The sequence below is a fragment of the Apiospora aurea genome, assembly GCF_038362705.1.
Source record: "Apiospora aurea strain CBS 24483 chromosome Unknown utg000005l_segment0_segment0, whole genome shotgun sequence".
NCBI classification, from domain to species: Eukaryota; Fungi; Ascomycota; class Sordariomycetes; order Amphisphaeriales; family Apiosporaceae; genus Apiospora; species Apiospora aurea.
Window position 1 is genome coordinate 3,139,430 of NW_027117392.1, and position 27,825 is coordinate 3,167,254.

General features: G+C 53.6%; 7 protein-coding genes across 7 annotated transcripts; 4 read left to right on the forward strand and 3 right to left on the reverse strand.

Moving 5' to 3' along the window:
• Positions 1-3,694: 3,694 nt before the first annotated feature.
• Positions 3,695-4,835, forward strand: PG986_007524 (uncharacterized protein; the record flags this gene model as incomplete). Its single annotated transcript, XM_066843746.1, has 2 exons — positions 3,695-3,955; positions 3,993-4,835. 2 exons carry the CDS (start codon positions 3,695-3,697, stop codon positions 4,833-4,835), a joined length of 1,104 nt encoding a protein of 367 aa, XP_066699858.1.
• An 862-nt stretch (positions 4,836-5,697) lies between these two features.
• PG986_007525 (pali-domain-containing protein) lies at positions 5,698-6,483 on the reverse strand (the record flags this gene model as incomplete). Its single annotated transcript, XM_066843747.1, has 2 exons — positions 5,698-6,211; positions 6,281-6,483. The coding sequence occupies 2 exons, from the start codon at positions 6,481-6,483 to the stop codon at positions 5,698-5,700; spliced, it is 717 nt and encodes a 238-aa protein (XP_066699859.1).
• A 1,722-nt stretch (positions 6,484-8,205) lies between these two features.
• PG986_007526 (uncharacterized protein) lies at positions 8,206-11,501 on the reverse strand (the record flags this gene model as incomplete). Its single annotated transcript, XM_066843748.1, is given in 5 exon segments — positions 8,206-8,668; positions 8,682-9,315; positions 9,365-11,092; positions 11,152-11,236; positions 11,325-11,501. The coding sequence occupies 5 exon segments, from the start codon at positions 11,499-11,501 to the stop codon at positions 8,206-8,208; spliced, it is 3,087 nt and encodes a 1,028-aa protein (XP_066699860.1).
• Positions 11,502-13,010: 1,509 nt separating this feature from the next.
• PG986_007527 (uncharacterized protein) lies at positions 13,011-13,868 on the forward strand (the record flags this gene model as incomplete). The annotated part of the gene is made up of 3 exons (XM_066843749.1): positions 13,011-13,390; positions 13,514-13,670; positions 13,752-13,868. 3 exons carry the CDS (start codon positions 13,011-13,013, stop codon positions 13,866-13,868), a joined length of 654 nt encoding a protein of 217 aa, XP_066699861.1.
• A 524-nt stretch (positions 13,869-14,392) lies between these two features.
• On the reverse strand, positions 14,393-16,143 carry PG986_007528 (uncharacterized protein; the record flags this gene model as incomplete). Its single annotated transcript, XM_066843750.1, has 3 exons — positions 14,393-14,702; positions 14,775-15,380; positions 15,434-16,143. The coding sequence occupies 3 exons, from the start codon at positions 16,141-16,143 to the stop codon at positions 14,393-14,395; spliced, it is 1,626 nt and encodes a 541-aa protein (XP_066699862.1).
• Positions 16,144-19,419: 3,276 nt separating this feature from the next.
• PG986_007529 (AMP-binding enzyme) lies at positions 19,420-21,554 on the forward strand (the record flags this gene model as incomplete). Its single annotated transcript, XM_066843751.1, has 7 exons — positions 19,420-19,683; positions 19,806-19,821; positions 19,889-20,402; positions 20,502-20,670; positions 20,705-20,744; positions 20,828-21,408; positions 21,480-21,554. The coding sequence occupies 7 exons, from the start codon at positions 19,420-19,422 to the stop codon at positions 21,552-21,554; spliced, it is 1,659 nt and encodes a 552-aa protein (XP_066699863.1).
• A 1,386-nt stretch (positions 21,555-22,940) lies between these two features.
• Positions 22,941-27,537, forward strand: PG986_007530 (uncharacterized protein; the record flags this gene model as incomplete). Its single annotated transcript, XM_066843752.1, has 6 exons — positions 22,941-23,537; positions 23,687-24,762; positions 24,890-25,793; positions 25,842-26,075; positions 26,141-27,246; positions 27,378-27,537. 6 exons carry the CDS (start codon positions 22,941-22,943, stop codon positions 27,535-27,537), a joined length of 4,077 nt encoding a protein of 1,358 aa, XP_066699864.1.
• Positions 27,538-27,825: the final 288 nt, after the last annotated feature.

The window sequence follows — 27,825 nt, forward strand, 5'->3', positions numbered from 1 at the left end:
TGGGAATGCATTTCGCATTGCGACCCGTTTTGGCCTTGCTGCGATGCGCGATCCCGTCTTTGTTCGCATGCGACTGTCTCGCTTACGTTGTTGTCAAAGCAAAGCAAAGCAAAGCAACGCAACGCAACGCTAGGCCTGCAAGAACCGCTTCTGGTTGGCCTGCCATTTGATAGGAACATATAGTGATTGAAGTAATAAGAGTAGTATAGCCCTGCCGAGAGCCGCGACTTAAACAGAACAGACGATGCGCAGCTTGTCGCCTCATTTTCGAGATTACCTAGTATTGGCTGGGAGCGGACATACATGATCCCGCTTTGCTGGTAGGGTTTGTTCATGTACAGGACCGATTACCACTGGCACCTAACCAACTAACCTCCAACCTACGATTAATTGGCACGGCTACGGGGCGCCCATCCCCCTTTTCCCCTAGCAAGACCACTCACTCACTCACTGGTTACTGCTCGTAGTTAGCTCGTGCCGGCTCCGAATACCACCTTGGCCCTGGTATTACTTGTATTCTGTTCGCGTTTGCCAAAACCTGGGGTTCTGATTTCATTGGCGGCGGTTCAAGTGGGACACTCTAACTACATGTACATTGGCAGAGCCTGCATGTCACATACTTATGTTGAAGCCCACTGCACTGTCGGGACTTTGTATCTACTGGTAGGTACTTGTTCCTAATTGGTTGATGGTGCAGATTATGCGCGATGCTGCTTTGGATCTGTTCACGTGGCAGACCGAGCGAGAGAAGGGCCTTGCTTGTCATGGGCGACTAGGCGGAGAAACCAATGCTACCACGCATGTATCAATTCTTGGATCGAGCTCGTCTGCTGCGGTCGCGAGTTCCCCGACTCGAGAGAGAGAGAGCGCGCCACATGACCCAGGTTTCTTCTGCTTTGATTTGATGGATGATGCGTGCATGCGGGACCTGGGTTGCAGTTGCATTTCCCAACGGTGATCGGCAGAGAACTGCACACCGACCGCCCGGAACGCCCCCACCGGACGGAGGAGGGGCAGCAGCGTCTTGGATGGACTTGGGCAGAGCAGAGCAGAAAAGAGAAGAGAAGTCGGTTGTCCATGTGGGCGGCCACTGACACAGGCTCACTTCACCGCATCGTGTCAAAGTAGAGTCTGAGAGCCAGCAGCCAGCATAGAGGAACGTGGCCTTGGCGGCTGGTATCCTGCCGCAACAACCATTTCGGAGGCACATGAGTCACGGGTGTCTTGACTCGCCAAGCATTGACGGGTTCGACCAGCAGTACATACTGGCCGTCCGTTGTAGATGGCTCTGCCGATGTGCTGGACCACCCACACCCACACCGTTCGACACACTTGCCTGTTCCGGTATATGTGAACAGGAATCCTGGGACGAAAGCAGCATCACTTGCGGCGCGGAGCCCGGTACAAGTAGCGAAAAAGAAAAAACCGACCCCACCGTGTTGGAGTTGGAGCGAGCAAACCTACTTGTAGCGGGACTGCTCCCGTGCAGATCCGCCGCGCCCTACTGTTGCGTTGCCGGTGGGGACTTGGTCGCGGTTGATCGACCTCATTCATCTCTTCAAGCCAAGACGGCGCATCCATTGCCTACTTGTATGGCAGTATGCAATTCACGGTCACATGCCAGCGCCCTTTCTCTTTCTTGTGGGCCACTCTGAGAAGCAGGAAGGGTCTATGGCCATGCAGGCAGTTCGGAGATGCATGTTGAAAAGGTGCTATGATATCGATATCGTCGACTACTCGAACCTCTCTTACTCCACGGCCGAGCGAGACGATCTACTAAGACGCAACCTTTTGTCTCTAACACGGGAATTCCAGCACAGAGAACCCCAGCTCACCATGCAAGCTACTATCCCCCGCCTTTACTAGAATACCTATGGTATGGTATCTGTATCTGGACTTCACCCAGTGGTAGTGCCGAATTTGCCTGCTGAGTGAACGGCGACTTCCGGCCCCCTCCCCCTTTATTTCTTCCTCCTCGCGGCCTTTCACTCGTGGAACAGATTTTCGAATAGTCGTGGAAAAGAAGTGAACGTATCTAACTATCATGAACAGAACGTGTCCGGGCTTGGGGCTGGGGTGTATTGCTGCGTAATGTGGCCGAGGCATTGAACACTCGCTGGGTGGAAAGAGTCACGAGCTGCCTTGTAGTACCTGGCCCCTTCGGAGTTTTGCGCAGCGTATCGTCAATATCGGTTTGGACTTCGGTGACGATAGCGGCGGCGGCGGCGGCGGCGGCCTGATGGGTCTGTTCCGGGGCCGTCGATGTGGTCTCTGGCTGGGGATTTTCTCCCCAGCGGTGTCATGTACACTGGCCGTGGCTGGAAGTGTTTCTGGTTCTAGTGATGGAGGTGCTGCCTCTGGCTCGGGACATTGTTTCTCATGAGCTAGGGCTCGATCGGAATGAGAGGAAACTCCCAAGACCGGCAACTGGGCCTCGGCCTCGGTCCCGCGAGCTGCTGTCGAAGAGTTCTTCAGTCCCGCCATGCCTCTCTGGAGGATCAGGAGCGTGATCGTATTGCAAGCCACAAAGACGGGAATGAACAAGACCACCAGCTTCAGCAGACGGCGGAGAGGCCGAGGAAACATAGAAGTGGGTTTGTAGTAGCCGTGGATAAAAAGGTACCCAGTAAGTGGAGTTCAGATAGGATATCCTAGAGAAACGGTCATAGAAAAGCTCGCACACTGGACGAAGACGTGGATAATTCTCACTGCGAAGTTTGGATCCATACGTGTAAGTGCCTACAAGTACAATCGTGTATACCAATATGAGTATTAGTCGTATTTCAGAGCTAGGTATTCTTCATTGTCTTATCGCCTACGGGTGTATCTAATGTCAGTTTGATAGTTGCCTAATTCCGCAAACGACCGACGACGTTGCACAGCAGAAGCGTTAACAGCTTCTGCACGAACGAGTCTATACAAGAACGGTGATGCCACTGCCGCCAGCCGCAATAGGGTAAGACGGGGCCGCCTGGGAGCATTTCGCATGGTCTGCCAAACTGTGTAGGGTGACGGCTGGTCTTACATGACGAACGACTCTTGTCTCATACCTACCGCCTACGTGTATTGCATGGAGTGGTACGGAAGGAAGAGTGAATATGTTATGTTTGTGGTGTGGGTGGGTTATACGTACCCCCAGCCGACCGACGAGGTGTTTGTGCATCGCATTTAACCAACGAATCTGCGCATAGCAGCCACATCTCGCTACACGGGCAGGCTTCTCGAAACCTTGCACATGTTTGATGGGGAGTCAAGGTTGAGTTCCGTGTGTTGTGTAATGAGAAAATGTATTTAAATGAAGTACGAAGATAATGAATCTGCTGTGCCTGATCGTGACCCATGCCGTACCAAACACACACACACACAAACTGACGCTCCACTGATTAGAGCGGGCAGGCATTGATGGAGCTTTTGGACGGGCCTGGGGCTTGGCACTTGGGGCCGCCTGGGGACTTCAAATGGGAGCTAAGGAGCTAAGGAGAGGAGCTAAAAGAGGTACTAGTAGGCTAAAAATCCGCCGCGGTCGACTGAATCCATTCAATTAATTCACTGCAGTACCACCAGCACAACGCAAACCAGGAGGCCGGCAGGGCGCACAAATTCAACCCGAATCCCACTCAACAAACACGGAACGCAAAACGCCGGGACCACGAGCGACAACCACCAGTGCCAAAAAACAAAACAAAAAACAGCCATGTCGTCGTCCGCCGCCTCGGCGTTTGCCAAGACGCTGCCGCAGTCCCTGAGCTCCCGCACCGTCCTGGTCAAGTGCACGCCCGCGCCCCGGAGCCTGGCCGAGCGCCGCGCCATCCTTAAGGGCCTGCTGATGACGGGCCAGCGGCCCGAGATCGAGGTCTTCCGCAAGCTCGACGATGACTCCTCCTTCATCGCCGTCGCCGCCACCGCCGCCACCGCCACCTGCCTCGTCGACGACTCCCCCTTCCGCCGCGTCATGGTCACCGCCCCCCGCCCGCGCCGGCGCCACCGCCCAGGCCACCGCCGCCTGGGGCAGTGCCGCCGCGGCTCCGGGCCCTGCTGCTTCTTCGTCGCCTTCTGCCGCCGCCGCCGACGCCGCCGACGCCGCCCCGCTCGCCGAGCCCGTCGTCGTGCAGGTCCTCAAGAAGAACGAGAAGACCAAGGATCCTTCGAAGAGGCCCTTGTGGTGGCGAAAGAGGGAGGAGAAGCGGATGAAAGAGGCGGCCGAGAGGCAAGCGGCCGAGAAGTTGGCAGCAGAACAGCTACAGCAGCAACAACAACAAGCCCTCGAGTCGGGTGACGCAGCAGCCGCAACCGCCGCCGCCGCCGCCGCCGCTGCCGACGAAAGCCTGTCCATCCAGAAGAAGGAGTTCGTTATCCACGTCTTCCCCGCCAACAAGGGCTTCAATCACCAGCGCATGCTGGGGCGGGGCCTGCTGCACGGGCCCTGGCCCCTCAACATCAACCAGTTCCTCGTCAGCGGCGCCGGCCACCAGGACCAGGCCGAGCTGCGCGACACCTTCATCTCGGCCGCTCTGCGCAAGAGCGTGCCGCCGGGCCGGCTCGCGCCCAGCCTCAAGGACTGGGACACGGGGCGGCAGATGGCCATCGGCCGCGGCACCGCCACGGGCTTCGACGACCGCGCCGCCTGGGAGCTGCTGGGCGTCGGCGTCCACGGCGCCAGCTTCATCCAACACCGACTGCACCAGAAGGACATGGCCGCCAAGACCCCCGCCGTCATGCGCGGCCTCGCGGCCATGTCGCGGCAAGGGCAGTACCGCCAGCGCTGGAACTCCTACGGCCAGGACGAAGAAGAGGGGAGGGAAACCGGTTTCGGTCAAGGAAAAGACCTGGGATGAAGACGGCCCGGATCAAATTTCTCCCTGCATATATGCCCGCCGAGGTTAGCCATTAGTTCTGCGACATGGCGTGCTGGATGGAGCCAAAATTCGGCACCATTGGCCCAGGAGCGGCCTACAACACCTTACGACACTACCTCTTAACTTGCGGTTGCTATCCCCAGCGCCACTAGGTCCAACCACAGAGTAGCCCACCATGGCTGAACTTGTCTGGTAAGAGCAGGCCCTGCTCAAACAGTGGCTCTCATATGTTGCGATGGGCACTGAAAGCCGACGGCGCCATGCGCGGGCAACCATGTATGATCAAACGCCCTACGATATAGTTACTGCCCGAGTTCTATTCCCCAGTCTCCGAGGCTCAGGCGGACTATACCCGTCAATAGAGATTATGATAGATAGCTTCTATGATGAAAGCGTAGGAAACTATAATGGTTTTGACGGGTTATATACTCAGAAGTAAAAGGGTGGATTGAGTTAGGCATTACACAATTATCACAGGACCAAAGCACGGGCAATCAGTTGTAGTCATGATAGTATTAAGATTTATTGGAATATATATAAATGCATAGATGGTGCGCGAGCCGTATGTCCAGAAAGATACAGGGTATCGTAGTAACATTACAGTATACTGTTAATGTGTATGTGTTGGGTCTTCTTCCAGCTTGCTCTCTCTCTTTCTCTTTCTGTGTGGTATCGTGTTTGTGTTCGTGAGGGTATAGTTCGCCGCTAGGAATTCCAAATGTAAAGGAGGCTTGTGGGTGTCATGATTATCGTAAATCAGGCATTGAGATGTTGTTTTTTGACAGGGATTGCTGAGATGTTGTTTTCCGGTAAACAGGATATGCATCTCTGCACACCTTCCTTAGAACCAGCGACGGCGGGTGCTGGTAGTACGGGGCGGGCTGTCGTAGCGCTCGGCCTTGGTGGCAGTGCTGTTTCGGTTGCGCTTCTTGTGAAGGCGGGCGCTGCAGCAGGTGAAGAAGACGATGATGGTGGCGAGCAGTTGGCAGACAGCGCTGGCAAGCAGGGTCCAGGCGCCGGCACCATAACGGGCGGTAGCCTCGTCGCTCTTGTTGACGGCGTTTCGGATCAAGGCCAAGCCAACAAAATCGGTGATGAGGACGACCACGGTGACGAGGAAGGCTAGAAGCGCCACCAAGGACGCCAGGAAGGAGCCGACGACGCCGGCGCCCAGGGCCAGCAGAAAGGCGATGAAAGTCAGACCGCAGGCGACAGGGTGCAGGACCATCACCCTGGTCAGCGCGTTGGCCGTCTTGGCCGAGGCGTCGCTCAGGTCGATGCTGCTGCCGGGTACGCGCTGGACAAGTGCGGCAGCGTCGTAGCCGACGTGAGAGCGGGTGCAGCCATTGACGGATCTGATGAAGAAAAGAAGTGTTAGCAACCATGAAGTATCAGTGCAAGCTGTCGAAAAGGTAGTTACTCACGAGTCGACGTTATCTACACAGTAACCGAAGGTGCCGAAGTTGATGGATCCCCGGTTTTGCTCGCTGGCGTCGTTGACCCGAACCTTGAGAACGGAGAGGTTGTGAACAACGGGTGCCGTAATGCAAGTGATAATCAAGAGGACCGTCGCGGCCAAGAGCAGGAAGCTCCCGATGTGGTGGAAGAAGCCGGTTTGACGTGCCATCTTGTCTCTGGGGTTCGAGATGTAGGTAGGTGGATGTGGTATACCTAGCTGGCAAGGAGTATTGGTGGTTGGTATAGGCCGGAAGTAGAAGTCCCTGCTCTTATATACGGGCACGCACACGCGCGATGTGTAAGTCCACAAGAAAGGATGAGAGAGCTGGTTGGTTGGTTGGATTAACTGGATTGGGTGTCGAGACTGGAGAGGAAGAAGGGGTGGAAAACATTGTCAACTTATAGAAAGAAAGCAGTCGCACCACATCTTGATTGAACCCAGACCCTTACCCCTGTCGATATGAGGACATCATAGCAAGCCAGCACAGCACATCTTGCGAACGACTGCTCTCTCTCTGTGTGTGTGTGTGTGCTTGTGTGCTTGTGCCGTCACCCGATCGAGAGAAAAAGAAAACAAGCATCCGGCTGGGGTGGCCGGGGGCTTGACTTGGATTGGTATGCGCAAAAGCAGAGCGCAAGCCTAAAGCAATGTCATGTCTCATCCCAGTCTTGCCAGTCTTGCTTAGCCTGGGTTGACACGACATCGACACGTTACGTCATGTTCCTTCCATAAGCCCAGCCAGCCCAGAGCAGAGTAGTCCAGAGCAGAGCAGAGGCCGGCATGTCAGGGATCTCGGGAGATTGGCCAAGAGTCGGCTCAACGGCACGGGGGACACGAAACGATCAGAAGGGCGATGTGGTTGATTGTCGTCGATGGAGAAGCAGGCCGTGCATCGTGCCTCGACTAGCCAGAGATTGGCTCGACACCAGATCCCCGATCCCAGGCCCCAGGCTAGGGCGCCGGACATTTCATTAGTCATTAGTCACGAACCAAGGGTCGGTCGTGGGCGGCACTGGCTCCCTGCAAGCTTGCTGGTGTTGCTGGTTGGGGCGTCGGCGGGAGGAGGATGAAGAAGGTGAAGGTGATGCAATGTGACGTCGCCTGGGTTTTTCTTGTTTTAGGCCTCTCCTAGGCCTTTCTTAGGCTGCCCCGGCCCTTGCATGCCCATCCAATGTGTGTCAACTTCCAACTCGACCCCCGTCACTCACGTCAAAATCAGTGGATGCCGGGTAGAAGTGGGCTCAACTCCAGTTTCCCTGTTTCCCTGATTCCCTGATTCCCCGATTTTGGGGCAATGGGCACGCTTCCCATCAGCTACCAACAGTTCGTTTCAACTGCCATCGCCTCACGGCCTGAGATGCTAGCTTGATTTGATGTACCAAGTGCCGCTTATTCTCTTCATGTTATGTACATACTTACATCCAACTCACAAAACATGGCCTCTGCTAACAAATGCTTTCGTGATACCAGGACGCCGATTTTTTCTTTTTTTTCTTCATCATTAACAATGTAGAACTACAAATGCCCTTTTCTTAGGCCCAAAGCCATGTCAGTATTCCAGACTGCTCAACCGCAAAGTGCTCATGACGCATAACTCAAGGCTTGCAACCGTCTGCTGTCTCAACTCGTTAAGCCCTTAGAGACTTCCGTGTCTCTGCCATCGATCCAATAAATCATACACACAATATAGGGGGGTCTCGACCTATGCGCAACCAACTGTGCATACTCCCAGCCTCGTGAAGCCAGCCCGCTCGCTGCCAAACCGCCGCATCACATAGTAGAAACTGGCTCTTCGTAGATGATCGTAGACTACTGCCTCGCACCTTAACTGAGTACCCCGTTATCATCAACGGAGCCCCAAGTTATACATGAATCTGTGTGACTTGGACCTTAACGGCGCTTCTGCTTCTTGCTTCGACTTTTCTCCTCTTCCTCGTGGCCACTCTCGCGGTCTTTGCGCTTCGCCTTCTTCTCGAGCTCGTCCCAGTCTTCACCTTCCTCTTCGTCGTCATCATCCTCCTCTTCGCTAGCCTCGGCAGATGCGTTGCTGTCGAAGTCCGAGTCCTCCTCAGACTCCGAGACCTCGTCCAGGTCGCTGTCGTCCATCTCGAAGGCTGACTCCTCATCCTCTTCCTCTGCGTCCTCATCATCGCTGTCGTTGGCCAAGAACTTCCAGCCACCGTCAACGAAGAACTGATGCGTGTCGGCTGTGACCGTCTTCATGATAGTGGGCCAGTTGAGGTTGAGAGGACCTTCAGTGAAAGCAATGTCACTGCTATCAAGCCATTCCTTGACGTCCTCGATCGACTCCACGGGAATCGTGTTGACGTGGAAGGGGGGCTCTCGTGAAGTCCTTGAATACAAACACGAGATCAAAGTTCTTGAGACCAAACTGCACACGTTCCAGGTGGGCGACCTCGATGTCTTCGAGAGTAATCACCATAAACGGCGGTTCTGTTACCTGGATCAAGCAATCCGTAGTTGGTTGAATGTAGACGTTACTGCGGAACGGCACACCGTTGAAGCCGAGCTCCCGCAAAGGCATGTCCAGCTCAAAGCCCTCATTCTTACCGGCGTCGGCAATCTTGCTAGCAAAGTTCTGGAAGAGCTTGTCCAGCTCGGCCCGACGTCTGCGCTCTTCCTGTTCTTGCTCGAACTCGTCCTCGTCACCGTACCGGTACTTTCTCTTGCGGTTACCAGTCTCATCAAACTGGATATCTGTAGCCTCCCGATAGAATTGGACGTCCTTCGTCTTCTTGTTCTTGCCGCCAATGAGAATAGGATCCTTGAGGTGAATGTGTATAATGACAATCAACTCATGCTGGCAGGGCTGGAAAAAGAGATGGCGAATGTTGGAGAAGAGCACGTCCACCCTCTGCTGGCTACTGAGAGGAGACTGGTATCGGAGACCGTTTTGGTGAATCTCGACCTTGCCGGGAACACGCTTGCCCTCCATTGCAGGACGAATGAACACATTGTCGAGCACAGCAGGACGTCGATCTAGAGAATGTTAGCAAATGTCAGGTTACAGGGACCACGGCCGACTTACTCCTTATCTCGACAAGTTTCTCCTGCTCGACGACATCCTCCATGTCCTTCTTCTCCTGCTCCTTCTTGGTCGCCTCTTTCTTCATGTTGGAGATTTGAGCTGCGATGTCTTCGTAGCGGTCGCCATCCAAAGAACGGAAGGTCAAGCTTCTAACAAACTGAGCGGTCGCGTCTTCGAAAGGCTGATCATCCTTACGGCCAACTCCCTGACCTGGCGAAAGGAAATTGATTCGAAGGAAGGACCACTCTCCCTCGTCGTTCTTGCTGGCATTCTTGATGGTATGGATGTGGAAAGGCACCGGCCGGCCCATCACCGGTAGAATGACGGTACCATTCTTCTGGTCCACGACAATCTCCAAGTTCTTGACCTTGGAAGGAAACTGGTTATCTCGCTTGTAGGACTCGAACTTCTTGAACTTTTTGACCTCGGTGCCGTTTTGGTCATTAATGGACTCGGCAAACCGGACCAAGCCTTCTTCTTGCTTCCTGTTAGCCAGCTCCTTCTGGTGTTCATGGCGCCTCTTTTCTTGATCCTCGTTCACCTGTGCTGTGCGCTCCGAACGTAATCGGGTGTTGGTGATGTTCTTGGTGGCAACAGCACCAACCCGACCGTCCTTCTTCTCCTTCTTGGGGGTTGGTTTCTCGTCTTCCTCATCCTTGAAGAAGAAAGAAGTAGCATCGAGCTCGGTAGGAGCGTCGCCAGTAAACACAACAGCCTCGGTGCTGGTCACACGGATTGTGTCTGTGATGACCAATGAGTATGTTTTGCTCTGTTTGTCCTGGGGCTGCGGGTTTTCAATGTCGGTGAAACCGGTTGTGATGCAGAGAGCCATGCCATCCTTCAGAGTTCGTGAGCTTTTGGCGTTGAGAACAAGCGTGGCGTCCTTGCTCTCCAGACCAATACCGGCACCGACGTTCTTCAAGAAGTGCTTCTCCAGCTCGGGCTTCTTTGCTTTCACCATGCCAATGGCCTTCTTGTACACATCGCTTGCGCTGACGCCATCTCGAACCTCCTTCAGTACTAGGTTGTGGATGGCAAAAAGAAGCTTGTAGTTGCTCTCTTGTGTTTTGTTGGGGTCTACGAGGAATGTCCGAGCAATGACGGAACTGTACGACTTGTATCGCAAGCCCATGCCAGCGATGATGATGCCGGCATGCAGAGGGTCGTCGTTGGGTTCGGCTACGAGCTTAAGATCGTACTTGCCGCCACTTTGTACGGCGGGGCCAAGATCCCAGTCGAGATTAGCTGGGTCGAAGTCGGAGGGCAGCTTTTGCTTGTTGGGAAGCTCAACCGTCTTCCACCACTTGGCATCGTCCAGCTTGCCGTCTACCTTGTTGGCCAATGCGCTGTGCTTCACCTTCTTTTCCTGGTCAAGGATATCGGACATCTGGTCGAGGAAGTAGGGGTTCATCAGAGCCACGCAGGCCTTGGAGGCGGCTCGCATGGCACGCAGCTCTGACTCATCTTTGACCGCCAAGGCAGCTGCCGATAGGGCAGCCGAGATATCTGTGGGTTCGGCGTCTTTGCATTTCTCCTCGAAAACCTTCTTCCACTCGTCGACGAAGGGTCCTTTGGAGGAGTCTTTTGTGATGACGCCAACTTTCTTGCCAGCTTCGTTAATGATGTCGGCGATTTTGACGAAAAGCTTCTCGTTTTCAGCAGCGTCCTTTCCTCGAACTAGAACCTCGATGGGGTAGCGCCCGCCCTTCAGTTGTTCCAAGTGTTTAGCTGCGGAAAAAAGTCAACGAGTTAATCTAAGCCCCGGGCATTGATGCGAGAATCAATACCTTTCTTGGACGTAGTAATGATGTAGAGGCAGTCGATGGTGAACAGCATGAGGGTCGTGGGGAATTCGTAGCCTAGGAGCCAGAACTAAGAGCGCAGGCATCGTCAGTATTTGCTTGGAGGTCGGCTCGGGTCGTTGCGCTGGAGATGGCGCAGAATTGGAGTTTGGACGTACATGCATGGAATTGTTCTTGTGGAAGACGGGATCGTCGACCTTTCCCATCATGATGAGGATGGAGGAGACGCCCGAGAAGAGCTGGTCGCCGGCGCGCTTGTCATTCTTCCAGGCACCAACGAAATGGTTGATGCGCTCTTGGAAGAGCTTTCCGTCGATCTTGACGTTATCAGCCATCTTGGAGGATGACGCGACGATAATCGCGCAAGTTCGAGATGGCGATGTGCGACGGTGGAGGAGTTGATGTTGGATGACAGAAGGGAAAGGCTGCAGGACGAAGTGCCTCCCTGCCGAAAAAAGATATGGGAGAGGAATTGGCTCGATAGCTCCCTTTCAGGTAACGAGGCGTTCTTCGCAAGGTGCAGGTGCCATCGGCGCTGCTGCAACGCGAAAGAAGTGGAGACCAGCACGTAGCTTGGCGCGTCCTTTCCCTTTAAAACTTAATGGACCTTCTGCTCTGTCTTTCTTCTCTCTCTCTCTCTCTCTCTCTCTCTCGGTTGCTAGGCGGCAGCCTCATCTCATGTGGCTGTGTACCTATTTGTATGGATGGATGGATGGATGGATGGATGTAATTCATCAATTGAAGGAAACGACGCAACAGTTGAAGCTCTAGTCTTTCACTGTTTAATAAAATGAAACATTTGTTAAATGTATTCTAAATCAAGGTGTTGAGGTGGCTTGATAGGATATTTGCATGTGTTGGTGTACTTGTTGTGGCTTATGAATTCTAAGAAGTGAGATGTTCGTGAAGCGAGTCCTCACTACGAAAACTTCTGGAATGGGTACGTATGCATGCTATTCGACAGCACTCTAGTATCTAAGGACGAGTACGGATTGCTTGGATGTTGGCGGATGGATTAACCCTATACACTAAAGATAAGAAGACAACACTCGGACAGTTTCTTGCCGTGTTTCTATAGTAGAACTCCAGCTCATGCAATGACATTCCCGATCCAAGTGACCACTCCGTATGCTGGCAGAATAGCAAGTATGTAGGTATTATATCAGGTCGGCAATCTGTCCCATTCCCATTCTCATTCTCATTCGGATGCGGACATGAAAAAAATGCCAGGCACCTTTTAGCTTGGGTACGAGGTATGAAGCCAAGTGCACTGCAGTCGGTATCTCCTTGATGGCGAAATCGCTGCTTTTCACCTAATACTTCCGGGAATAATTGATACGCCATTTTATCCAATTAAATTGCTGTTTTTAAGTGGAATAAACGTCTGAAAATACGCATTATTCTAATCGGACAATTGTCCTTGATCCGTACAGTACAGAATAGCCTGGTGAGAGCGTGAGAGCAGTGCTCATACCTCACAAAATGCGCCCTACCTCCTGCTTTCCATGGCAGCACACCACACTGCTGCCCTCTGCGACGCATCCTGGCATATGCTAGATCGATGCACATTTGATACTTCAACATGTTGTTTGGCCATGCTTCATGCCTCGCTCATCAATCTCATCGCTGCCCTTCCCCACATGATCTAGAGTCTGTATGTAGTAGATTTGGAGTACAGCACACAGTCGTCCCCACCATGACGTGAGGGACTCGGATGAAGTCGACGGAGTGCATTACAAATATCCAAACTTCACAGCTCACATAACCCCTTCATCTTTGGTGTAATGATATTGTCAGTAGCCAGTATACTACCAACACCCAAACACACCTCTACATTAGCAAAAATGAGTCCCCAGCCCCTCATCCTGCACGCCCACGCCACAGGGCCGAACCCCATCAAGATCGCCGAGGCCCTCGAGTTCCTGGGGGTCCCGTACGAGGTCAAGATGTGGGACTTTGGCGACGACCCGCAGAAGGGCGTCAAGGGCGCCGCCTTCCTCGCGCTGAACGAGAACGGCCGCGTGCCGGCCCTCGAGGACCCCAACACGGGCGTCGTCAGCTGGGAGTCGGGCGCCTGCATGGCCTACCTACTACGCGTCTACGACAAGGCGAACAAGCTCGGGCCCCGGGGCAGCAGCGAGCAAGACAAGGTCGACTTTGACAAGTGGAACATGTTTCTCCTGACCACCTTGGGCCCCATGACGGGCCAGACGAATTGGTACAGGTAAATACTTCCAGTTGAGCTTTTTTATTTTAACACGGAGAGGGGGAGGGACAGGGCAAACTGTCTGCCCCTTGAACTCGTAAGATCGCCATGTTGATTACTTACTCATCACTCTTCTTGCAGGCACTACAACCCCACCAAGAACGATGATGCGTTGAAGCGATACGTCGAGCAGACGGAGCGTTGCTACAGCGTCCTCGAGGGGCAGCTCAAGAAGACCCTCGCCGAGAGTATCATCCCTGGCGGCGTCACGGCAGTCGACCTGCAATTTGAGCCTTGGGTTAGGCAGCACAAGGTATTCACCCCCTGGTCCCCTAACCAACCTGTCAATAGCGACGATTGCTAACCAAATATGCCCCAGTTTGCTGGAATCAGCCTGGATCCCTATCCCAGTGTTGCGAAATGGCTCTCCAATATGGCAGGACTTCCAGAGGTCATCAAGGCATACAAGAGGATTTCAGAGGCACCAAAGCCTTGAAGTTTGTAACGTTTTATTAGTCAGTTTCGCTGGAGAAGCACTGATGTAGCTAATCAAAGTTGCATTCTATGAGTTGTTTTGTCGAAGGACGGCATAGTCAACCGCTTAGCTACTGGAAATTAATCATCCTAAAACGATATCCAGTTGGTGTCGTGCAAATCAAGGGCGACACCGAGGGACACCCCCCTTCATTCATGGCGAAGGCAGCATAAGGTCGAATGAAGAGCGCACGGCTTTGTCAAATCATAACAGAACACTGGAACTAAGTAATGTAGTAGTTCAAACACAAGTGGTGACTGTGTGAATATCTCGGTAGTATCGACCTATGCTAGGATCAGATTCAATGCTGAGATATCAGAATAACATGGTCTCGGATGTTGAATTCCGTCCATTTCAAGGCGTTGAGTAACACCGTGCCTCTGGGATAAATTTCTATCACCTAAGAACATTGCGCTTCTCAAGTTCTCTCCTCATCTCCTCGAGCTTTGCCCCATCTTCTCAGCCTGACGTTACGCTACTAGGTTTTAGAAGAGCTTGTGCTCCAGGCTCATATCCGACTCCGGCTCCAGCCCGACGAACGCACGGAAGATGTTAGTCAAAGCAGCACGCTGCTTGGCCAGGGCGTTGACGACGGGCGTGCCCGGTGGTGTGAGAGGGGCCTTGAGCATGTAGCTCAGGATGCTCAGCACACTATGGAAGCCCTTGTACTCCGTAGTCGCAGTTCCGTCTTCAGAGCAGGATCTCCACTGAACTCGGGTCATCAACTCGGCAATCAAGACCAGGTCAATGATCAGCGGGGATGCCAGAAGGGAATCCTCGCATACATTGAAGAGACTAAATTGGGGTATTGTCAGTAACTGTAGCTGCTGATAGGTGTTATCGATTTTAAATCCCAAGTCGACTTACGAGATGGTCTGATGGCCGCCCATGAAGATCTCGGCGTAGTACTCATCAAGGGCGCGCTTGTTGTCGCCAACCGCCGGCATGTACTTGATGACGACGCAGTGGTCGGGCTTCTCTCCCTTTTCCGGGTACAGTACATGGTTGGCCTCGACCATGTCGTCCACCACGTTGGATTTAGAGATCTCCTTGGAACGGAACTGCTTGTGCGAGTTCAGGTTCTTGCCGTCGTTGTTTCCGAGATGGTTGTAGCTCGCGATCGAGGTAAGCTTGATGCCGGCGTTGATCATGAAGTCGACGAGGGCCGACTTCATCTTGGTCTGACCCGACTTGAAGTCGTCGCCGCCGATGAAGGCGCCGTGCCTCTCGGCGAGCTCTATCGCACCCGGGACGAACGTGTTCTGGGGAGAACCGTTGATGAAGGGGACTTGCTCGAGGATACAGGAAACAGCGAAGACGGTTGAGGGAGAGACCTCTTCGTGGCCGGTCTCAATCGCCTTGAGCAGGTTGTCGGCTGTATCGTTGACGCCCTCAATGATGTCCGCATATCTCTCCGTGTTCGCAGTCCACTGCACAATCACCTTGTCCAATCCGTTCTTGGCCTTGAAGTCCCTGGAATCGTGTTAGAGTCTAAGCACGGCACGTTGAGCATTGATCCTACTAACTTGATATCGCTGCGGATCTTGTCGACATGTGCCATGCAAGCCTTGGATCCCTCGAGGACATTGTTTGCACGGTCTTCCTGGTTGGCAGCGATGAAGTCGGGGTAGTAGATGCTGGGCAGGGGCACCATGTACGACATTTCCTTCTTCAGCTGGGCCTTCAGGGTCGGCTCCAGAACGGCAGCTCTGTCCATGGCGTCGGCCATGTTCATGCCCGAGATATCCCAACCCCCGATCACGAGATCATCCGGGTGAACAATCGGGAGGACCTGGTTCAGGGGGATATTGACGTCCTTGCTGGTCTCGGGGTCAGTGCCCAACTTCATGGTCGAGCCCATGACGACGGAGCCATAGTAATTGGCAGCACGGGGACCCTCGCGGGTCTCCCACGTCATGTTGCGTCGGTTGGCCATGATGCCAGCCGTAACGGTCGTGCCGTTGTTGCCACCCCAGCCGACAAGCATCATGCCGACTCTGGGGACCTTGCGGCCCACCTTGAAGTCATAGATCTGCGCCTTAGGGGTGACTTGATACTGACCGTTGGGCTGCTTGGCGACACTGGTAGTGCGGTAAGTGTAGCGGGAACGAATCTCGTCGTCGGTATACGAGACATTGGGAGACGTGTTCTTGAAGAGCAGGTCCGAAACCGGGGGAGACGAGACGCCGTTCAGCACGCCGCCGGAGCCCATGTTCACATCAGCATGCGGAGCCATGTTGTGGTACGATTAATGTTTCTTCTTTCTTGGCAAGGAGTATGGATTTATGGTGTGTAAGGGGCTGAGTCCGCTGCTGAACCGGGGGAAGAGCAACGAGCTCCGGCGTGTTGATTGTGAGAGCTGTTAAGAAGGTTGGAAAACATAGAGTTGTTTTTCCCAGCGTAAACGCTGCTTGATGTGATGTGACGGTTTCTACGTCAAGTCGGCCGAGAGTGAATTAACTTAGATCAGGAGTGACAAGTCTGGGAACTCGAGGTGTAGGGACGAGTAGTCAACTTGACTCCTTTTATGCGCAGAACCAGTCCAAGGCCGAACGGCCGAGTCGGAGACTCGGGGGTGCTCTAGGAGGCTCAAGCGGAAGGCTAGGCACGCTGGAGCCAATGACGGCTTGAGGCAATGTGACAAGACTGATTCGGTCAATCAACGTACATTTGATCGGACTCAAGACTCGCCAAGAACAAGGTCCATGATAAGGGTTACGTGGTTCGACTCTACCTTCCTTAGCGACTTCTCCCCGCCAATGACTAGACGTTGGAACATGCACTATTGCTGTTGATCCGGTGGGGTATTGAAGGCGTGATTGGATACTTGCTCATTGGCAGAAGAGTCGTACTTGTAGACGCCCTAATGAGGAAGTCAAGTTGTAGCGGTCTGCAACTCAAATTATTTCATGTAGGCCCTTCTGCATGTCACTGTTGGATCTGCCTGCATCCATCCATCCACCCATACCTACTCAATATACCATGCTACCAAAACATGCAGGGTGACAAGTCAGTATGCCTCTCCAGACGAACAAGTCCATCATCTGCTGTCGCCAAAGGGCTTACTAGATGTACTTACTTACCTACCCTAGGTATGTACCTACTGTGCCGAGTACACTCTCAATTGCCTCGTAGATACCTCTTTTGGATTTACTTACATCAAGCATCACTTCCACCAAACCTGGAGCCCCGGACCTGACTAGAAGAGGCTAATGCGGCTAAAACACCCCTGGAGTCCTGGTAGGTACAGGCAGCTCGGTTAGAAAGTAGGTAGAGTTAACGAGGCCTAGGGCTACCAAAAGAAACCAACAACTTGGCTGTTGACAGGTGGTTGTAGTTGCGGGATTATTCATAAATGGCATGGTAGTATAGAATGCAGCGGTATATCTCTACTATTGCCGATTCATTGCTGGTCGCCAGCCGAGACATGATCTGCATGAGGGTAAGCTCGCCATTCTGATGCATCCCAAGCTGGGCAACCTCGAAGAAGAAAACAACCCTGCTGGTCTCTAGCCTATCCAGTGTTGATTGATTGACCTGTCTTCGGAAGCGCGGAAGCGCACATGCGACCCAAGCAGGCAGCAGGCAGCAGGCAGCAGGCAGCAGGCAGCAGGCAGCAGGCAGCAGGCAGCAGGCAGCAGGCAGCAGGCAGCAGGCAGCAGGCAGCAGGCAGCAGGCAGCAGGCAGCAGGCAGCAGGCAGCAGGCAGCAGGCAGCAGGCAGCAGGCAGCAGGCAGCAGGCAGCAGGCAGCAGGCAGCAGGCAGCAGGCAGCAGGCAGCAGGCAGCAGGCAGCAGGCAGCAGGCAGCAGGCAGCAGGCAGCAGGCAGCAGGCAGCAGGCAGCAGGCAGCAGGCAGCAGGCAGCAGGCAGCAGGCAGCAGGCAGCAGGCCCAGGCCAGGCCAGCGAGATAGGCCGAATGAATAACATCATGCAACAACACCCATCTGAGACAACTGTCCTGCTGTATGCAGTCTCTCCCACCGGTTTGCCGGTTTGCCATATCCGGCTTCCCATTGGCTCGGTCTTCACAGTTGATTGGTTTGACACACACACACACACATGGCATGTACAGATTGCAGAGGTTCGGCTAGGTGCAGTGGTGTCTATGGGCGGATGTTGACCCCACCCCAATAGGAAGGGGTCGGTGGCTCGTAGCCGCATCTGTCACAATTCAACTGCATCACTGTCCATTCTTTCGAGCTCGTCGATGGGTACTCATCCGACTTGAATGTGAAGTCTTCGCCTTGTCCGTTAACGTGAAGAAAAAACGAATAAGCGAGCGTCCGAGGCCACAATTAAAAGTGAAGTACATATGTAAATAGGTAGAGACGGCACACCGCCAAAGCCATCATCATCATGTTCGTTTCATTTTCTCGAATCACCTGTCCGTGTGCGTCCCAAGTAAATATAATTCTCCGAGCTGTGACAGAGTTACACATTCACAAAATCGATCTCGAGAAAATGGGTGAGACCTGGCCAATGCTAAAAATACGCCGCGGGGCCTCGACTTTGCCATTAGCCGAGGATGTACAACCAATGCTTTCCAGGTGGCATGGATGTTTTGGACAATCTCAATCTCGTCTCCCGACCTTCCTTATGTACTGAGAATACGGGTACGTACTGAAAGGCAAGTGACGATCATCAATGGCTTCAAATAGACACTAGACGGCCTGTACCGGAAGTCCCGTCAGGAGACAAGTGGTTTCCTCGATATCGTCGAGAGACATCAGGGGCGTTTTCTTTAGCGAGTGCGCCTCAACCACAGCCGCGGGTCGTACTGATTGATTGTGCGTGCGCTCGTCCATTGAACTGCCTAGAACCACTAAGATTCAGCTCACACAAGCCTGCAAAGGGAAAACAACACCGCTGCCTCACAATGCACGACGTCTCCCCTCCGTGCCAGCAATGCAGCTAGAGCTTGCTCCGACCGAATACAGTGAGAAAATCAAAAGCCTGCCTCGGCTTGCTGAGCTTCTCCGCATATTGGCATCGCGGACTCGCGGGAATTAATGCGGGGATCGCCATGGGTTGCCATGGGTCAGATCAAGATCAAGTGGGTAAGAGGCCCGAAACGGCACATTGCCATTCGCCCCCGCCTCCTCGCGAGATGGTGCCTGGTATCTCTGATGATGATGCGAGCGCGACGGACTGCCAGCCCTGAAGGAGGGCGTCGTGGCTGCAGCTTCTCCATCCAACGCCCTTAGCCGAGCATACCTTGATAATAAGTGCCCTGCAGCCCAGCAAGTGTCCCAAGACTTCTGCCGAAAGTCATATCAAAACTGTCTTACTCCTTGCCTTCTGCGTCACAGTGATTCGTTTCTAGCCTTCTCGATCTTCCCTTTGCAATTATCAGTCCTAGTCCTCCTGCATTCACTTTCAGCCATAGCGCTTCTCTCGACTGCAGTCCTTCCTATTCGTCACCTGCTCAAACTAATCATTCACTGCTTGTCGTCTTACATTCGAGAAAAGATCCGTAGTCGTCTCACCGGAGACACATACACCACACACTGACCATGACAATCCACTCGCGCTGGAACGTCGATATCCCGACATGTTCTCTCCAGACATGGCTTTTCGAGAGTTCCACCGGTCCTCTCTCGGACAAGCCCATATTCATCGACCCTGAACGCCCAGATACTCATCACCTGAGTTTGAGCGACTACCGCCTATGGGCCAAACGATTGGCCTTGGGCCTGAAGAAGGCCGGACTGCAGCCAGGCGACCGTGTTCTGTTGTTTTCTGGAAACAACCTGTTCTTCTCGGTGGTTTTCATGGGGGTACGTCCCGGAATTTCCTCGTCAAGGACCCGGGGGCTTCTCCCGTGTCTTACATGACGTTATCAAATTCACCATCCGAGACGTTTACTTTTGGGCCGTGATGACTAACTTGAGATTTGCAGATTTTGATGGCTGGAGGTACTGTATTCGATTCGGTGTTCATTTGACACCCTTGCTAAGTAGCAATCTACTAAACAGCCTGCAGGTGTTTTCACCGGGGCCAACCCCAGTTTTGTCTCTCGAGAGCTCGCCTATCAGTTGGAGGACAGCGGTGCGTCGTTCTTGATCGCGGCCGACACCAGTATCCCCATTGCATTGGAGGCTGCCCAACAAGCCGGTCTGCCCAAGGAACGCTGCTTCAGCTTTGACGCCACCGCGCTGGACGCCGTTCCCGGCAAGGCCCAGCTGGGGGCACGGCACTGGACTGAGCTCCTCGCCCCCGAGGCCGAGGCCGAGAATTTCGAATGGTTCGTACCTGCAGACGCCAAGAACACCACGTGCTGCCTGAATTACAGCTCGGGCACGACTGGTGTGCCCAAGGGTGTCGAGATCACGCACCGCTCCTATATCGCAAATGGCGTTGGCGTGATTTATATGACGAAGCTGAAGGAGAATTTTGAAGAAAACAACAAGAAAGCGAGATCATTGTGCTTCTTGCCCATGTACCATGCCTATGGTCAAACTTATTTCGCGGTTAACTATCCTAAGATCGGAGTGCCGTAAGTTACACAGAAGCTACCAGGGGCCCTCTTTGGGCACACACGGGTCCTGGCCCATGTCCGACGGGTTTCCCGGCCGCTTGCTGATGATCTTGATAGTACGTACGTGATGCCGAAGTTCGATTTCGTCAAGGTCCTAGAGAACGTCCAAAGGTTTAGAATCACATCTCTGAACTGTGTACCTCCCATTGTTGTTGCTCTTGCGAAACACCCTCTCGTGCGCAAGTACGACCTCAGCAGCATCGAGTATTGGCAGCGGCGCCGCACCGTTATCAGGTGACGTCGCTGACGAGGTGACCAAGCTGTGGCCGCCGGGATCCTTCGAGATCCGCCAGGGCTGGGGTAAGTGCAACCTAAAGAAACATCTCCTGGGTAGTTTACGTAGCCTAGACTGGCTGGTCGTTGCTAACTTCGCGAATGAAAAGGTATGACCGAGGTTACTTGCACGGCAATGTCGTGGGATCCAAGGATTGCCCACCGGAGTCAGGCTGTTGGCGAGATGCTGCCTAATTGCAGTGCAAGGCTCATGAGGCTCGATGGGTCTGGCGAAATCACCAAGGCCGGAGAGAGGGGCGAGTTGTGGGTGACCGGCCCTACCTTGCTGAAGTCCTACTGGAACAAGCCCGAGGCGACCGCAGCTACGCTCCACGTAGACGACGACGGTACGCGCTGGTTGAAGACAGGCGATATCGCCTACGTCGAGAAATACGAGCCGGGCGGCCTCTGGCACGTTGTTGACCGGCTCAAGGAGTTGATCAAGGTCAAGGGGAACCAAGTTGCGCCGGCGGAGCTCGAGGGGGTCCTGCTGGAGAGCAAGGCCGTCTCAGATGCGGCTGTCGTCGGGGTGACCATCGACGGCGAAGAGGTCCCGCGTGCCTACATTGTGCCCAACCCGGAAATCAAGGCCTCTGAGCAGGAGATTGCACAGTGGATGGAGGGTCGAGTGGTGCGATATAAGCGGCTGGCCGGTGGTGTTGTGTTTGTTGACGAAATCCCCAAGAACCCGGTACGTCTTACTCGCTCCTATAGGGGTATTCTCTCATTCTAAGATATTCGGTTACTGACATCTCCCAACAGTCGGGCAAGATCCTGCGCAAGCAGCTCAGAGATAGGGCTAAGGCGGAGGTTGGCGACAAGCAGGCCAAGCTATAAGATTCATGGACGACGGTTTGATATAGGGGAGACATGGCCTCTCGCAGAGCTCTCAGAGCTTGCACACTACATATGTACTGTTTTGTTGTATATACAGGAACGAAGCGGGCCGGAACAGCAGTCATGGGACCCAGGCTGCCACTTGTAGAGAGAGATACTTACGTACATATCAAGCATCTACTGACCTGACATTACGGGTCACATCGAATCGCGATCAGACAAGTGCCCGAGACACGTGTGCCGTGAGGACGATGGTGCCAACGGATCGTCGGGCAATATGGCCCAGGAAATGAGTCCGGAGTGTCTGATTGACGCTGATTTGCCGGTGGATCTCCAATGGCGAGCCCTACTGTAGCACTGAGCAGAGCCTTTTCAGCCTCGGAGGAGACAGAACCTTAGACAAGAAGGACACAAGCACCAGCACCCAGCGTGCCAGGCGGTTCTGTTTCTGTCTCTGTCTTGGCGGCTCAAAAGAAATGACGCGGCAAAGCGGGGCTTTCCGAGCTTGTGGGGCCACCGTTTGGCTAGCGTCCATAAATGCTGGACATCGGTGCAAGTAAGGCAGCCAAAAATAAAGTCCAAGTACCGAAGCTGGATGCATCAGCCGGACCGGGACATTTCATCTGTCGTATCCTGACCTGGAATATAGGTAGCTTATGTACTTTAAGCACCTACCCAATCGACTGTAGGTACAGTCGAAAAGGCAGACCTCGGAGACTTGCCGTTGTTCAAAGAACATTGAAAGAAGCCAAGCCAGCCAAGCTCACGCATTCCAAGCTTGTACGCGCAGGGCAGATCCATCGAAACATTGCACGGCAAACCGGCAAGGCCCACAGGGATGTCATGGTTGTTTCAGAGGCAGCATGACCTCATCCTGCCTACACGCACTGAGCCATGAGCTGTCACGACGTCAATTGTGTGGTGTGTGTGTGTGTGCCTTACTGCGCTTTTAGCCAGCAGGTAGTGTCCTTGCAGCATGGTTGGTGACAAGGCAGTGAGGTAACACGAGTCCCATGCTTGTCGCCAGAAAGGCAGGATATGGGGGACCAAATGCTCCAGGGCTGATATCACATAAACAAGCAGTTCAACGTTGAATGAAATTGAAACAGCAACAGGCTGGCCTCACCCCAACTTGACCTGTGCATGATTTCGAGATCCAGCTTCAACATCACGCGACTCTCAACCGTCGTCAATTTCTCCTCTTGCTTTCTTTTTGCTCCTTACTACGTCCTAACCTAGGTTACCTACTTACACGGTAAAGAAACCTGTCGCAGCCCACTCTTTTTGCTTGCCATCCATTCTTACCTACACATACTTACTTACACACACCCGACATCTATGCGTGGTGCTACGGTTGTCCCACCTTAACTGCTGCGCTCCCCCAACATGTCGCAATCAGATCAATTCAACGAGGAGGATGAGGCGCAAAAGCAATTTGCCCACCCTAGGGCGGGCAAGAAGCATATCCCCACCATATCCAAGTACCGGGCCGAGCGACGGGAGCTCGAGGGCCAGATGCGGGAGACGGAGGTGGCCCAAGAAGGCCCCGAGGACGACTCCAGGCCGAAGCGGGCCTACGACTCGGTCAAGGCAATCTTCAAGGACGAGGACAAGGCCGGCAAGACGGACCATGACCCATATCCGGTAGCCAACCACCACTACCAAGGCAATGAGGCTGAACGCGGCGACAAGGCAGGCGGCGACGGAGATATGTCCGGTGTCGCCGCAGATGACGAAAAAGACCCTTCTCAGAACCAGCCAAACAGCAGCCAGCAGCAGCAACGGCAGGAACAGCCTCACGGGCAACGTGGTGGCAATGGCGGTGAAAACCAGGAGCAGGAACAGACCGCAACCGAAGCTGTCGTCAGCACGCTTGATCCAAAGGAGAAACGCAAGGCAATGAAGAAAACGAAACGACATGGAGGAGGACGTGAAGTAACTGATCCGGTTACCCATCTGCCCATTATCATCCATGACCAGACCGTACGTTGATTCCGTTGTGTTATGACTCTCAATTACTATAGTACCGGCTGGAAAGTATTATTCCTTCAGTTGTGGCAAAATGACCCAGCCAGAATCCCTTTCCCACAGGTAACTGGCAAGTGTGCTGCGGGCTAACCTCATTGATATAGGATAAAGATATGAAACATGTGCCGGAGAACGAGGCAGAGCCGGGATCTGACTATGACACAGCCAGTGGTCTACAGGGAGCCTCTAAGTCGGACGAACATCTTGATGAGGAAGAGGCCCGTCTGCAAAGAGGCTTCAATGGGATGCAGAGGCTATTCCCACCACCCGATTTCGCAGATTTGAGGGGCGAAATGGCCACTGTCTACCAGAAAGCAGTCAGGGCAGGCTTGGGAAGTCTTGGGTTTTTCGCTGCCGTGTTCTTCTTTGTTCCCTCGTTCTGGGGCCGGTTTCACCCCTCGATAAATGCAGCAATCGCCCTCGCAGGGTTCCTGGGAACGGCAGGTATCGTGGTTGTGGGCATGGGTCGATGGATCAGCAAGAAGGCTAACGAGATCTTCGATGACGAGGTGTGGGATGCATCGAAGCGCGAGGAAAATGCGAGGCTGGACTCTGACACAGAGCTCCCCGAATCCGTCCAGTGGCTCAACCGTCTGATTGCCTCCATCTGGCCGATCGTGAACCCAGACCTGTTTTCGTCTCTCATTGACCAAATTGAAGATATTATGCAAGCCTCGTTGCCCAAGGTCGTCAAGATGGTGTCGGTCGACGATATGGGCCAAGGGAATGAAGGTATCCGCATCCTCGGGGTCCGGTGGCTGCCTAGCGGCGCCGCGAGCATGACGCTTAACCGGGATGGTGGATTGGAAAAGCCCGACAACTCCAAGACGGGGAGCTCGGATTCTACCGACGCAGAAGGCGAGAATGGAGAAGAAGGAGGCCAGAAGCAGCAAGGTACTGACGAGTCGGAGGACAACCCTCAGGACGACAGAATCAAGACGGGAGACGAGCAGGGCGAATCGCCGGAAGAACGTGCGGGCATGGAGGCTGAAGAGGGTGACTTCATCAACCTGGAGCTCGCATTGTCTTACCGAAGTCGCTCGTCAGGGAAAGGCATCAAGGCAAAGGCAAAGAACGCACATCTTTACCTCAAGTTCTACCTTCCGGGGGTATACCTGTCCCAGTTTGGGTTGAATTGCGAGGGTTCGTTGCGATCATGCGGGCTCGGTTACAGCTTACAGTAAGTGTCTTACACCATCTTCGTTCCAACACTCCTGCTCTACACCTTCCATTTGATATGTATATATGGTCTTCATACTGCCCACTCGGTGCCTGTTACATGACTGAGGATTGTATATGGATAAAAGCCTTGCTGACGATCTTGTTAAGCCCGATCCGCCGTTTGTCAGTCTCTGCACTCTGACATTTCTTGGCCAACCCAGAGCTCGAATTTCGTGTGTTCCGATTTCCAAGCACAGCGTCAACATGCTGGATGTGCCTCTCATCTCATCTTTCGTCCAGTCGGCCATTGATGCTGCAATGGCCGAATACGTGGCGCCAAAGAGTCTTACCCTCAACCTCAAGGACATGCTGGTGGGAACTGATTACAAGAAAAACACAATCAGCCATGGGGTGGTTTGGATCTTCATTAAGCAGGCCCGTGGTTTCAAACAAGGAGATGGCGGCTTTGGCCCGTTCGAGGGATCCAGTGATTCCTACGTTTCGGTCTCTTGGGGCAAATTCGGCAAACCGGTCGCTTCTACACGCATTATCGAGAAAAGCCAGGAGCCTGATTGGCATGAGTATGCCAGCATTCTTGTGTCACCGGAGGAACTGAATGCCGAGGAGAAACTGCGCCTAGGCCTGTGGGACTCTGACAAGATGTCTGCTGATGATGATCTTGGTCGAGTGGAACTTGATCTGAGATCTCTGATTCACGATGAGAGGACGCACAACAAGATCATGGACCGTGAAGACCGTTTCCATGGACAAGACTCTTCCGAGAAGATGGCTGGTTCCCTGTCTTGGTCAGTTGGGTATTTCACCAAGGCGAAGATCACGGAGAAGCAACTGGAGCAGCAGACGGTCAACACCGAGATCAAGACTAGAGACCAGCTCAAGGAGCATGTGGCAAAGACAGCGGAGGAAAAGCTTCGAGAAGCCAACAAAACCCCCGACGACGAGGAGGTGATGCAGCAAAAGACACAGGATATGGCGGAGCTCGAGGACGAGATGATCTGCTCTGCTCCCCCAGCGACGAGCTTGTCTCGGGTATCTTGAGTATCCAGATCCGTAAGTGATTGCGGAATTCCCTTGGAGACCTATCGATTATTAACGTTCATTGTAGATAATGTAATGGGTCTGGGGATACACAATCTCCAGAAACAGGACAAGGGCGGCGGTGAGGACCGGGAAGACGAAGCTGAGCAAGATAACGACATGCCAGACAGTTACTGTAACATTATCATGAACCACCGGAAGATCTACCGGACCAGAACGAAGCCAAAGAACTCGAAACCGTTCTTCAACGCAGGAACTGAGAAGTTCGTTCGTGTAAGTCATGGGATGCTGAGTTCAAGCTAGCTAAACGAAAACAAGTTGCTGACGAGCCGCAACAGGATTGGAAAAACACCGAGGTCATCATCGCGGTTCGCGACGCACGCGAAAGAGAGGCCGATCCTCTGATTGGTATTGTTTACCTTCCACTCGAGAAGCTGCTTGCGAAAAGAAGCCAGATTATGGAAACTTATCCCCTGGTGGGTGGAGTTGGCTACGGCCGAGCAAGGATAAGTGTCGTTTGGAGAAGCGTCGGACTACACCTACCACCTCACTTGCGCGGTTGGGACTACGGCACTCTTGAATTGAAAGGCACGGCGAAAGCCAAGTCGGGTCTTCCGGACAACCTCAAGGGTCATCGTATCAAGTTCCGCACCAACATGGGCCGCTGCAAAATGTACACGAACAACAATGGACCCAGCGGTGAATGGGTTCAAAAGAACAACATCGACTCCCAGTTCCTTCCGGTGCGCAAGCGATACTCTTCGCCGCTCGTTATGGAGTTGAGGCAAAGCAGCTTTGGACCAGATAGGACGCCGGCATTTGGGGTGCTCTGGCTTCAGGGGATTACAGAAGAAGAGGATGAGACCCACACGGTGAAGGTGTGGAAGGGTGGAAAGGAGGCACAAGCTCGGGCCGAGTCCTGCTGCGCCTACAGCGGCATGGAGGATGGCGAGCAACCTCTAGGGGAGATCGAGATCTCGCTCAAGCTGTGGCGCGGCCTGTCGGGATACCATAAGAGCTATGCGGCCAAGGCGAAGAGCGACGACATGCGGAGCGTGATGGAGTGCCTCGACACGGTCACTGATCAGTCTCTCGACGACGATAGCGACGATAGCCTGATCTCCGACTCAGATTCGGACGACTCGGACGACGGAAATGATGCGAAGAAGGTCGACAGCCAGACCAAGAAGAAGCTGAAGGTGCACACAAATGATGATTCCTCCGTGGATTCTTCTGACTCTGGCTCTGACTCGGACGGCGAGGACGGGAATAAACACGGGAAATCGAACTCGGTGGTGTCACTGTCGGGTTTCAAGAAAGCCAAGAACATTCTTAAGAACCCGATCGACGGCACCGTCGACACGGCCACGTCGGTCATGGCGCCGGGTCACGTCGATGCCGATGACAGTTCGCGTGGGTTCCGGAACCAGATGCGTGACTACAAGTAAGCGCCCTCCTTGCCTTGCTCCCCGACGGATATTCGTATGTATCTATACGATTATTCCCTACATGGCGGGCTTTCAGATCCTGGCCATTCCACCACCCGTTGCTCTATTTACTAACATGCGAAACCAGGGACCACAAGAACCAACTTCACAGGAAGCACCGCGGCATTATGCAGTGGCGAGTGGCTCGGGAGTTCGACTATCTCGGGTCCAAGCTGTCAAAGTTGAGCAACGTGTCGAGGATATTCCACCATGGCGAAAAGGAGACGGGCATTGAGACGGAGGTTTGATGGGCTGAGCTACATGGCACCTTGTCTCTTTTCAATTTTCTTTTTTGGACGACGGATTACGAGGATTACGACTTATGCGATAGGCGCCACCGCTTGTGAGCTGGGCTCGTTTCACTTTGGATCTATATAATAAGGCTGGACAGAGTGTATTATTATCTACTAATCTAACGGCTAATCGCGCGATTGCTTACTATTGTCACCGCTCGAATGCTTGTTGGAGCTTCAGATGCGAATCCCGCAAGTTCCCAGCTGGCAGCAAAATCCACCGTGAGAATTGATTGACCCCTC